The sequence below is a fragment of the Lottia gigantea genome (genome assembly GCF_000327385.1).
Source record: "Lottia gigantea unplaced genomic scaffold LOTGIsca_61, whole genome shotgun sequence".
Taxonomy (NCBI): domain Eukaryota; kingdom Metazoa; phylum Mollusca; class Gastropoda; family Lottiidae; genus Lottia; species Lottia gigantea.
In genome coordinates this window covers 701826-715553 of record NW_008710086.1, presented here as the reverse complement: position 1 = coordinate 715553, position 13728 = coordinate 701826, and the positions used below count along the sequence as shown (strand labels likewise).

General features: G+C 34.7%; 2 protein-coding genes across 2 annotated transcripts; one reads left to right on the top strand and one right to left on the bottom strand.

The window, feature by feature from the left end:
* Positions 1-7354: 7354 nt before the first annotated feature.
* Positions 7355-8826, bottom strand: LOTGIDRAFT_128275 (hypothetical protein; the record flags this gene model as incomplete). The annotated part of the gene is made up of 3 exons (XM_009064241.1): positions 7355-7630; positions 8105-8225; positions 8630-8826. The coding sequence occupies 3 exons, from the start codon at positions 8824-8826 to the stop codon at positions 7355-7357; spliced, it is 594 nt and encodes a 197-aa protein (XP_009062489.1).
* Positions 8827-12551: 3725 nt separating this feature from the next.
* On the top strand, positions 12552-13569 carry LOTGIDRAFT_128315 (hypothetical protein; the record flags this gene model as incomplete). Its single annotated transcript, XM_009064240.1, has 2 exons — positions 12552-12652; positions 13422-13569. Coding segments are annotated over 2 exons (249 nt in total), but the record flags the coding sequence as incomplete, so codon positions are not given.
* Positions 13570-13728: the final 159 nt, after the last annotated feature.

Here is a 13728-nt window from a genome sequence, read left to right as displayed (position 1 = left end):
TTTCACCCCCCCCCCCCCCCCCCCCTTCCCATTCAGAAAAGATGCTGGCCCGGCTTTTGCCCCCTACCCCCACTTTCGATTTTCTTTATCATTTTACATAGTTATAGAATTTTGTGGCACACATGAAATCCTCTATAGGGAATAATTGAATTCTAACAATATTATTTTGAAGCTGATATTCGGATTCTTATGAAAATGATCTGTCAAATTCAATATACCAACCATATTTCGAAGACAATAGGTAATATCTATCAGAGACAAGACAAATTTCACTGATGACGACAAGTGTAAATTGTGTTGAAACGCTTGGTGCTTAATATTTTCCTAAAGAAGTGTGTTATATCATTATCTTGCCTTGTGTTTGTGTTTTGAGGGAATTGTTATGTATTTGAGTTATCTGCCAGTAGCCAGGTGTCTAGAGTTGTTCAGTTTTAGACTAGTGTCATCTTCTTATTTCTAACTACGGTACACATCAGATATTAATGACCGTATTTCTTTACTTGCAATAAATATCATAATCTATACAAAATCTATAACATTTACAAGTTGTCAGTTTTTATCCTATAATGGTTTTGTTGTTATACAATGACACTTTACTATTTGAATACTTTCAGGGCTGCAAAATTTCTGAACTTCTAGTTCTTCAAACTAATGTGAAGGTCTTCACACCCTCTACATTGGCTCAATGTTATGTTTAAATGATCCTTGCTGTACATTGGTATATTGTGAATTTTATTTTATTGCGCTAGATTTTGAGACGCACTGTAAATATCCAATATGAGATTCAGAATGAGAGGAGAAAGAAACATCATTATTTCACTGGCTTTAATATTTATTCAGTTCTTTAATAAATTCAACATACATATATTCCCCACTTCTTGTTCTCCCCAGAATTAAGAAGGAAACTTAGGTGGGCTAATAAAGACGGACAACACTATACAGTGTACAATTTGCAGAAATTATCTCCCCTTTTACAATATTCCTGAATGTTTAACATGTACATTCTGTAGCAAACAGGGCCTCTGTTTATTGTACTGTCTGAATCAGTAGACACTTTCTTAGTCTTTAAAACCTGGGTCACTGAAAGAGGGAAACCAAGCCTAAAAATCTGAAGGTAGTTTTCTTTCTTTCTGCACAGATAGAAGCCCAGAACCCTGAAGCATTCATTGAATTCTCTCTCATTTCATCTTCACTCCTCAAAAGTTGCTGAAAAAGTAAAAACACATTTATTAATTGTATATTCAACTATTGAAACTCAATCAGCTACATGAATGTCTTTGAGACAAAAAAAACGCAAAGCTGCATTAGGGCAAAACTTGTTGGGTTGATGGTGATAAAGTTCACTCTATTTGAATAGATCTTATCTCAAGCTGTTGACATAATTCAGATATTCAGTCCTATTCAGGGCAGGCCCAGGATTATCCAAACAATCTGAGTGCTTGGAAGTCCTAGAACAGTGTTAGAGGTTGAGAAACTAGGACATCCTAGCACTAAGATCGTTTCGAGAATATCGTGCCAGACAAAGATAGCAAACTTCTTGAACAGGCGACTGCTATCAAATCATATTGTGTCTATGTCAGTTACAATAAAATAACAAAACTACCTTTTTTTATTCAACTACAGATCAACTTCTATCTTCTCATTTTTTAAACTTTCAATTCATCCTAAAAATGAAAAGATGTTTTCTTTTATATAAAATCTGGAAATAAACGCTGAAGAAAATACTGAAGACTATAAAGTCATATATGTCTTTAAAAAAAAGATTCAAAATATTGCCTAATACAATAAATACAGACAGGAATTTGTCCAGATTTGTCTTCATTTTTTCTTACAAAAATTTAATATTCATTCCAAAACCAGAAAATCAGAAAAAAAAATACCTGATTAATTTTAAAACGTAGATGTCAATAAATAATTACTTAAAGTAATAAATTTGATATATTTAGATATTTTTTGATGAATAACGATGTCTATAGACTAAGAATGTATTGAAAATTTTACTAGACATTGTACATTGATTATTTGCATTGTCGCACTAACTGCTTCTTATACCTTGACTGCAATAGTCACCTTCGTTGTATCACAGGTGTTAGTAAATGAAGCGAAAGTCTGTGAACATTAAGCCATAATGTTTACAGTCATATAACTGCATTTCATGAAGAATAGTGGTTACTGATTTCAAGGTATAAGACAGAGTTCGTATTTTGTAATAGCTTGACATTGTGAAGATGAGTCGGGTCCAATTCCAGGGATTTTTCAAAGTGATAAAGGCTATTGTTTCACCTTGAACTCCCAGTGCAGTGAAGATGGTAGAGAATGATGTAGAATTTAGATGAAATAATGAATTCTGACTGTATCAGGGTAGTGGAAAGTTTTGGGGCCTGTGCCACAAAAACTTAAGTTGACCATAGTTCCAGTCATCTGATTGGTCAATCACTACAATTATTCAAATAATTCTAATAAGTTTTGAACTATCAGATGATGGTGATTCTAAAATTATGACTATCTTTCAGGGAGAGGTTCTAGGTCTCCATGTCTCAAAAAGAAGTATGTGCAAATTTTCACATAAACTGAAAAAAAGCTGGCATGTGCTACCCTTTTAAGTGAAAAATATTCACATAAAATTTCAGACTTGACAGAAATCTCAGATTTTTTGAGAAATGGAGACCAGATTTCAATTTCAACCCTTGATAAGTGAAGAATTCTTTCATCAAACTTGAGGATAATATTGTTAATGAAAAAGACCTGTACATTACCTTGAAGACATGACACTTAACAATACCTGGTTGTTTTCTTATCAATGACCCACTCTCTTCTATATTCTTATCCATTTCTCATCTTATCTCGACTTCAACCCCTACCTACACCTTTTATTCTTTCTGACAGCAGATTAAGGTCCCAAACTTAATTTTTAAAGAAATTATCAGATTGGGCATCCTGAAGACATTCTGATAGGACCTATGGCATTTCAGGAATCTCTCCTAACTAGACTTTCCCTTGGATTTATACTTCTTAAAATTATGTGTTGCTTATCAGACATAATTTATATGACTTTCCTCAAGACATTCTGCAGGTTCTTGATCTCTAATCCCCTAACTGAAATGATGTTTTACTGTGGTTCCATAAACACCTATCTCTGTCTGACTCTATTGTCAAGATATTTCATCATTTCAGACCCTGGTGAATCTATTAACAGGTGTAATTCTTTATCAGACTTTATCCAGCACTACAGTACTCTTAGTAAACATAACCTTCAGGCTCACAAGTTTTGATCAAGAAAAAATGCTACTCAAACCCTCTTCACCAGCAGAATATTTTGGGACATCTATCACAAATAAAGACCAAAGACAAATCCAGTTGTTCCTAATTAGTGGAAAATAATTAATATTCACCTTAATCAACAGTTTGTTCTAATTAAATCCAGGAGTAATATTCCATAAAATTCTGTTCCGTTATTTAATGTGATCTCTACCCCTAAATATCACTAAAGGATCAATTAGGGAAAGTAATTAAAGATATGGTTAACGAGGTCTAGAGGCTACCCTTGTTTATTAAGATGACAATAATACAAGATGGAGATATAATGATACAAAGTTACACAAATATAAAACAACACGACAATAACAAATTACACATATTAATCTTAAACACGATTTACAGGTTCTCTTAACACAATTCTTATATAGTTATCTCCCTTTGATTAATTAATTTTACAGAGTTGTCTTTCTTTATTACACTACATACATAGGAAAGTTTTACTGCTTTTCAAAGCCTATCGAAATTACACTTAAATTCATGATTAAAAAGCTTATACAATTAATTACTGTACATAAGACTGGAGTTGTTCATCTTTTTTCTATAAATTTTTGAAATTTTTCTTAATTAGCACTTACATTACATGATCTTTGACAAAAAAAAATTGTCTAGCACTTTCCGAATACCTAGTTAATTTTTCAAACTAAAAAATGAATAAAGGGATATAACTCTTATATTCTTCTTGATCGAATTCTTAACTACAGCTTCTTGATTGACCTTTGAGCTCTTAGAGACTACCTAAAGGGTAAAGGTGAAAGGTCAAAGTTTAAAATGATGAAAAAGGAAGGAATAGACACAATCTGATAAAAATACAGAAAAAAATTTGGGTGAATTTGACAAAAAAAACACCGATAATCTATTTAGAAGTTTAGATTTTTACAAGTATGAAAATGAAATGAAATGAATGGAGGATAGTGCCCTACTCTTCTACAAGTCCGAATAACAGACTGAAATTAAAACTAGCTCCAACCCAAATATTCATTTTCACCAGCAAACAAATACCAAATATGAAACGAGCGAAAAACTTCAGCCAAAAATGATTTATTGTTCTTGATATATATTTGGTCAAAACACAAAAACAGATTTTAAATCTAGATTTATTGACCAATCAGATCAAAGTATTTCTAGAATTTTTGATTAAAAACTTGGTTTCTTTCCGTTTTGGTCTTAAATAGTTACAATTGGAGACTAGCTCCGAACTTTTAATCAAGTCGAAACTAGAAGGAAAGGAATTTTGAAACATGGTTACCATGATGAAACATAGAAAATAGAAACTGTATTTTAATCAGATTAAACTAGAGGTGAACTTATCATGAAAAATTCTAAAATAGTGTTTCTAAAACAGATATATATTGGGATTGTTCAAGTGACTGAACTTTCAGAGAGTCCACATAGTTAATATTGTTTACATAGTATTTAAGGTGTATCAACTCCATATCCCTTACAATCTTATATAATCTCTTATTATATTTATCTTTGTCAATTCATTGACTCCACATAGCCATTAATGTTTTTTACTTTCACTTGATCAATCCCAATATGCACTATTTTGTGAAAGAAAAATGATAAAAATTATCAAATAAAGATTTCAAAATCACCAAATACCAACCTGTAAATCGTGCCACGATTACTTTTCAACATTTTAACGTCGGTTATAACCTCCATAGTTACCAGCGCCTCCTCCTCCATAGCTACTGTTACCATAGTTACCTCCTCCTCCATAGTTACCACCACCACTACCATAGTTACCACCTCCGCCATAGTTACTGTTACCATAGTTACCACCACCTCCACCACTACCGTACCCGGCTGAAACACAGAAAAAAATAAAAATTCTGTGAAAAGATCAAAACTTTACAAAATGTTAAGAAATTAAATCTGTTCACAACTCTAGTCTGATACTTGCTGACTCTAAACACTCTCTGATAAATATTTTAAAAGTTACAGCCCTCATGTGAAAAGTTTATTAGCTGCTACCAATGTATTGCCAATATCTTGTTTTGGATTTTGGATTTCGTTTTCTGGTTTGGATCATTAGTTCTTGGTTTATTTATTGTAAGTTCACCATGTCTCAAAAAGGAGAGGAGGTTTTATGGCGTTTTATTAACCACTTCTGTTTTCTAGAGTAATAATCAGCAAGTTTCAGCTCCTTCTGACTTCCAATTCTGGTCTAAATTATTGGATTATTTTTGCCTTTCCATAAATTTAGACAAGACTCAACTTTGATGACTTGAAGCCAGATCAAGTATCATCACTCTACACTTCTTTCAGAATTTATAATGATTATCATTCGTAGTGGAACAAATCTCAAACAAACAAAACCACAACCTTGGTTCATCATTTTCCGTCTCGACAACGAAACGAAATCAGACGTTGAAACGATTGTGACTTGTTCATGAGATTTGCTCCCCTTGATTCAAGCCTGTATAATTTCTGAGAAAAGTGTAAGCAAGAACTTACAACCATACGGGCCCCCATTTTCCCGTTGACTGTAATTTCTGCCACCCCTCATGGCCCCACCTCCGTAACTGTTTCCGTAACTCGAACTAAAGTCTCCGCCTCCCGAAGCTCCGCCCCAATTTCCACCTCCTCCACCGCCTAAAAAACAAATCAGAAATTTACAAATTGGAATCCTCCATTCTGACCTAATTACAGGGACTCTACTTGATCAAACCTCTTAGCAATGATTTTACAGTCATAATTTAGATACTCAAAGATCTTTTCAACAAGCCCGTCCTGGGTCTAATGTATTGACAACTATTTAACAAAGATCTATCTCTTGTCACTGGTCCATTGTGTATATGCTTGCATTGGAATAGAAATTATTAAGACAGCTCAATGACCATTGTTTTTTTCTTGATAAAAACTACAAAGATTGGCTGTGCTACATATCCTAAACAATAGACAACAACCATTTCAAATTGATGGAGCCAAATCAAGACAACTAGAGAAATTTTAAATGAAATGAAACAAATGTCCTACTATTCTGCACTATGTGGGCTAACAAATATGGTTGAAAAAAATCAAAATCTTACCTTGATTATACCCGCCTCCGTACCCGCTGTCATATCCTCCGGACCCCCAGTTGTTGTTATAGCTACCACCCCCACCCCCTGCATATCCACCTTGGTTACCATAGCCACCACCATATCCACTTCGACCTGTTAGTAAAAATCAACATCAATTTTAGGAAATAAGAAAATATACACAAGACACTGACCAGGAATTATTCCAGGGCCAGGGTATCTGCTTAATTTTAATTTTGAATTACAGTTGTGTATGGGGACATTTTGCCAATTTGCCTGGATAGCAGCATTTGCTGACTCTTCTCTTTCCAACTGAACTGAAAGATCTTCTGAAGTGCACTTCCGTCTGTATAGATAAGTCAAAAAAGTTGCAGAATAGTGTGACTCAAAGCTCCATTCATGTACTACTTGTAGAACACAGTGCCTCAGTTTATAGTCACACTAAAGATTATTTCCATGATCCCCATTGGGAACAAGATAAATCAAAACTGAATTTAACGTACCCCCAAAACCTCCTCCTCCAAATCCTTGACCTCTGCCAAAACCTTGACCTCCAAATCCTTGGTCCCCACCCCATCCCTGTCCCATACCACCCATCATTCCCCCACCCCGAGCTGCCCTTGCTGCCTTTTCTTCTTTGTTCTCAGCCTTCTTCACTTCTACATTGCGGCCATTTAAATTGTGCACCTTCTTTACTGAAATGAAAAAATCAAGTGTAAAAGTCTAGAAAGTATTTTCTACTCAAGTTGGGCCAAACCTTCAGTAACATTTGAATCACAAAGAAATATCTTCCGTTTTTGTCCATAACTGTAAAAAGCCTTGCCTTTTGGAGTGTTAACAAGCTATAATTCGAAGAACAAGGGCAATTACTGATATAAACGATTTTATTGACTTCACAAGTTACACACATGCTCCATTTTTCTTAAGCTTTTGACTTGTAGTAATGATTTTGTGATTTCAAAAACGAAACCTTTGAAGAAGCCGTGAAAAAGCATTGAAAAGTGTGAAGGTTACTACATATATTTTTCCTGAGATTTATATGCCTCAAGGCTAAAATATGACAATTTTTTCAACTTACAGACACATTTGTCGACGGAATCATAATCTTTAAAAGTAACGAAAGAAAATCCTTTTGTTTTTCCAGTAGTACGATCTTGGATGAGGTCAATTTTTTCGATTTCTCCGTAAGGACTGAATGTTTCTCTAAGGTGATCTTCTGTTGTGTCGTCTTTACAACCACCTATAAATAACTTGGTGACAGACTGCTGAGATTCAGATCGACCAGACTCCTACAACAGAAAACAACGAATAAATCAGTAGGTCTTCACCCATAGGGACATGTCTCCAAGTGGGGGCATTTACACTTTTCTTTGGAGACATTTGATGAGTCTCGGTCTATGAAGGAAAAAAACAGCCTACCATTATATACATCTCATATGACTACACTATACTTGGCCTCAGCTAATATTGTCTCAGAAAACAATGAATAAATTAGAAGGTCTTCACCCATAGGGACATGTCTCCAAGTAGGGGGCATTACCCTTTTCTTTGGGGACATTTGATGAGTCTCAGTCTATGAAGGAAAACTAACTAACTACATTATATACATCTCATATGACTACACTATACACAGTCTCGGCTAATATTGTCTCTGGAGTTTAGTTTTAACTCTACTTTCAGTCGTACATCGTATATAAATATTTCAAACTGAAGCAAATCAGTGCCAACACTCACTCTGATGATCAATAAAAGATAAAACAAACCTCGCGAGGCATGGCCCGTTTTGTTTCTGTTTCTCTACCATCAATTTTATGAGGTCGATTTTCCTGAGCATCATCCAACATGGCCGCTTCTTTAAACGTGACAAATCCAAATCCTCGAGATCTGAAATAAATTGAAGAGTTTACTGCTTGATATTTACAAACAATATACAACATATTAACTGGTTTAAACATTTAAAACAATGCAAAAAAAATGATGCATTTGATTTATATATTTTGACTAATGATTTTTATTCAAATCAAACAGTAATCTCTGCACCTATTAGGCTAATGAAAACAGATTCTAATTAATTTAACAATAGAGTTGAAATATTAGGCAGTGTGCAATGAGGGAAATATATTTGTTCTAATGTCGACCTTGAAAAGGTTAACCTTTTGACCTCACCTGATAAACACTGGAGAGGGTGGATATTTGATTCGTTAAAGCAGACGTCATTAAGTTAATAGGTTAATTTGACAAACGTTCAAGAGAGCTGTTCTTAGACCAGAACTGAAAGTTTAACTAACCTTTTAGAATTTGGATCCTTCATAACTACACAATCAACAATTTCACCATATGTTTCAAAATGTCCTTTCAAACCTTCAGTCGATGTTTCATAACTCAAACCACCAACAAACAGTTTACGAAATTGTTCATGTTCAGGGTCAAGGTGGTCTTCGTTGCCACTCCCACTGAATCTCCCACCCCCTCGTCCTCCTTTCATTCCCCCACCCATACCATACCCACCACGACCACCTCCTCTCCCATACTGAAAGAGAACAAATAAATGATTTCAATAGAAATGTGAAAGCAAAACTCTAGACTAAAAACACAAAAGTACCAAAGAAATTCAATGATCAATTTAAGGGACTAGTGCGCCATTCTTTTTGACCAATCAAACAGGAATTTTTAGCCAAGCCAATCAGTAATAGTGTTCACAGCTCACCGTTGAAATTGAGCCTTCAAATCTATGTGTGGCCGTGTTTGAATCCTAAAATGACGACTCGTCAATTTAAGATACTCTGTGATATATAAATCAACCCCCCAAAATGGCACACCTGTCCCTTTAAAGTACATTATGGTGTATTTAATGTCTTGACCCATCTTCACCCATGATGACAATATAAATTGTTGAAACATGTAGAATAAAACTAAGTTGCAGTATACCATAAAACAGTTTACTATTATTTAATGTGATTTCTACCTCTAAATGTCACTTAAGTATTGCATTCGCAATAGTGAAGGTAAAATGAAATGATTGTACACTACAGAATACAGCCAAGCAGAGACCGAAACACTGATAACATTATGGCTTAATATTAACAGATTGGCTGTATTCAATAGCGTACAATCCAATCAAATCACTGCATTTACAAACTTCTGTAATACAAGAGAGGTGGCTATAACAGTCAAGGTATAAGTACGAAGTGGATGGATCTTATTTATCCAAACCATATGTCCACAATATAAGTAAAGCTCGATAAATAATGAAGAATTAGAGAGTTCTATTAAATTAAGATTCAACAACAAAAGTTAACTTGTGTCATTGTGGACAAGATGAATTCATCAGGACCTGTTGGTTAGTGGGCCAATTTGACACTTTCGTCTTTCTCAACACATCAAATAAATAATGTAAACAAAAGAAAATTTAGCCGGACCGAAAACGTAAATTCTACTATATTTCAAATGCGTAGGCTAAAAAGTTAATATCATTCGAAATATATCATTGCCAAGCACCTGGAGCACTGTCCATTTTGAGATTCAAATACTTACTTCGGGCATTTTTAAAAGATTTTTACTCTTTCTACAAAATAATGGCTTCACAAATTCGGAAAATAAACATGGGGAATGTCACGTGATTAATTAATATCCGTAGATGTCGAACGGAAAAATCATTTGTGGAAAAAACGATTTTTTTCAATTTTCAGGCAATTAAGAATAATAATTGCACCTAGCAATGAAGCAGTATAAAACTCTGGATTGTGTACAGACGATATTTTAGGGTAGATTGCAATATTTGCTTCAAACGGAATATGACGGATTTTACCGGAAATTTCCCCGCGAAAATGACCGTAATGAATTCCCGGAAATCAGTTTAACGCATGCGTTGAAGAGAAATCGGAGAGAAGAAGTGAGACAAGAATAAGAAAGGAATTAAAAGTGCCGAATTTTCAATTATTTTCCTGAATTTCACCAACAGACAATCTGTAATTCTAATAATTGCTTTTTAAATATTCCATTTTTATAAGTTTTGTTTCCATCTGAATTGTACAAACTTCAAAATAGATCTTTCAAATGCTGTCGTGGTTAAAAGGTTTCCAAAATGGCGCCTAATAAAAATAGTTTATTGTATGACAGTGAAGTACACGCAGTCAGGAACTGCTTCTTATCTTGGTTATTTGTGGTTTCGCTCTTTGAGATATAGAGTTGTTATCTTGACACCAAAAAATGATCACCTGATCATTTCTATGTTTGAAAAACAGACAGACATGTAGACAAAGTAGTCCACTCAAACGTCAGTCTGACAAAACTCAGACCAGACAAGGGTTTATTTCTGACTGCACCACACTGTCGACAAGGAAAGTGTAGAATAATATAAATTTGTAGACCTAATAAATTCTGTGACTTCAAAATTTTGCATAGGTTCTCTATGACAATTAGACCAAGCCTCCATGTCCAATGCACTTGTCTGCCAATCTTGAATATCGCTTATTGAATTCCATGAATAAGTAATGATACAGTACAATTCAAAAAGCCTCTGAAGCAACACGCCAATTTGGTACTTTCTGTGTACAAAACAATGTCAATTTAACATGGCAGTCTGTAGACAGGGATCTTGTACAAAGGGTTCACTGCATTGACAATCGTCAGACTGGTGATATACGCTATTAACTGAGCAACCTAGCTTTCAAAAATGATAAATGGATAATTGTCAATGTAGTTAACACTTTATATTGCATCCTTTTCCATTGCTGGCCATAGACGGCCATGTTAAAGAAGGGAAGAAGCTTGTTACTGAATTGGCTTATTTCATTATTTAACAAATTTAAAGAAATAATGACTTGTTTACGCTTGAATATTACATTACTGTCAACAATCACTGTTACGCAGTCACAAATCACGGGCCCTTAAACATCTCCAACCACTTGCAACATACGCATCAGCTTGAGTAGGTCTAAACAAAATAGATAAACCGTCACAAATTTGTAACCATTTCGAGTATCATCTTCGTTGTAACTGCTCACAGGGATTCCAGAAAATTAATATTTGAATTAAGAAAATAAAATGAAAATGTTGAACATTTCAGGAAATAAAATGGAGGTAGAAAAGGTTGAAGTTGCTCCCCCTGCCCCAGCTGAAGAGGAAGAAGAAGAGTTTACAGTAGAAAAAGTTGTTGACAGACGAATGAAGAACGGTAAAAAAGAATATCTCCTCAGATGGAAAGGATACCCTGAGTAAGTTTTAATTAGTCAGAAACCAAATATTCTAAAAATCAAAATGGTCCCAAACACCTTAGTCAATAGATTACAATAACAAAATATTTCCACTGAAGATCACACAACGGAAGAGTTTATACAACATGTTTCTAGTTCTGCCAAATCGCACAGCGTAAAACACTGAGTAACAACATCTTTCCGATCTTCATTTTTGGGGTTCATTTTGAACTTTATGGGGGGACCATTGAAGGGCCAAGTATAAACCTTCAGGGGCATATTCCTTGACTTTCGGATTGCATTGAAAACCTCATGGAAAACAATGCTAGTTGTGCTAGTTTTGTATTTTCTCATCTATATTAATTTTTTAGTTCTGAAAATACGTGGGAACCAGAAGAGAATTTAGATTGTCCTGATTTAATAGCAGAATTTGAAAACAACAGAAAAAAGAAAGAAGAAAAGAAACGAAAACAACCGAATGGAGTGGAAGATCCAGCAATTAAAAAGAAGAAAAAAATAACCGAGGTAAAATCTACAGTGAGTATTCTGTTCTATTTGGATGGTATATTCTATTTTATATATTCTCTTTACTCTCAAGGGAGCCACGGAGGCTCAGTGAATAAGACGCTTGCTCGCTAACCTGAAGGGCCTGTGTGCTTCATGCTGTGCACGTTACAGATCCCTCGAAAGTTGGAAATAAAAAAGAGCAGGCTAATGCCACTGTCCTAGCAAAATTTCCCTCATTGCACTCTGCATGGCGTTGCCTGTCTTCATTAGCCTAGTAGCCCACTTGATGCAGAAAATCAGGACGTAAAACTCCATTCATTTCATTTCAATTTACTTTCATGATTCACATTGTGCAGGGATCCAAGACCTCTATCATGTTTTGTGTACTTTGCCAACTCTGAATGTCTTTCTAAGAATCTTCATATAATATTTGGCACCTCATTCATAGAGACCATTTATGTTTTTGAATATTAATAATAAAGACAATGTTTATGTTATATAATTATAGGAAGATGATAATAAACCGAGAGGATTTGATCGTGGTTTACAACCGGAAAGAATTATTGGTGCTACAGACAGTAGTGGAGAATTAATGTTTTTAATGAAATGGTACGTAGACCTACATTCTTATCGTTAGCTTGAGATTATATCAATCTTATTAAATGTAGATTAAAATTTACTCAATGATCAGAATTTCTGACATAGAAAAACCGTGGAGTCGTTCCGATAGGGCAACTTACCGAGGCCCAGTGTGCTACCGGCTGTTCATGTTAAAGATCCCTAGACAGTTGGAAATGGAAAAATAGCAAGCTAATTCCTCTGTCCTAGTGAAAATTTCCTCATTGTACACTGCATGGCGTTGACTGTCTTCATTAGCCCACATGATGCAGAAAAGTAGGACATAAAACCCCATTCATTTCATTTAATTTCAAAATTTACTCCCCTTCCATGACATAATAACATTTTATCAGGCAATTAGAAGATGACTGCAGTTAAAATAAGGCGATATTGGTTCAAGTGGATATCACGATATTTAATTGACGTTATAAATTCCTATGGCAGTATTTATCGTGATGTTGGTTCATCACCCAACTCAAAGATGAAAACTATTACAAATTGATCTGATTGTATCCCATGATGTTTACCATTGTGGTCGTGGCGGATGTCGCACTCGAAGCAGACCATGCTTACTCTTTAGAAACACCTAATGATACTTCCCTATGGAGGAGTCCACTACTATACAACTTTTAATCTTGATTTTGCCATACTTTGCATGAGATTTTGATTAACAATATTGTTTTGCTTAACATTTAACAATGGGGATCCAATTTTAAATTGTGTTGCAATTTTTCAACTAGGCTTTGTTTTATCTTTTCAGGAAAGACAGTGATGAGGCTGATTTAGTACCTGCCCGTCAAGCCAATGTGAAATGTCCTCAGATTGTCATCGCATTTTACGAAGAACGTCTAACGTGGCATACACATAATGATAACGATGATGATGAAAAAGGCAAAGATGATAAATAATATCGCGAGATTTTTTTAATGAAAAAAAAAACTGAAGATTGTGTAAATTTGGATTTTAAGACATAAACATTGTCACAATAACTGGTGAATAATAACCCACCCGCCAACTTGGTACTTTTTATTTTTAAAAGAGGAGTCGAGGAAAACGGGAACTAGGAA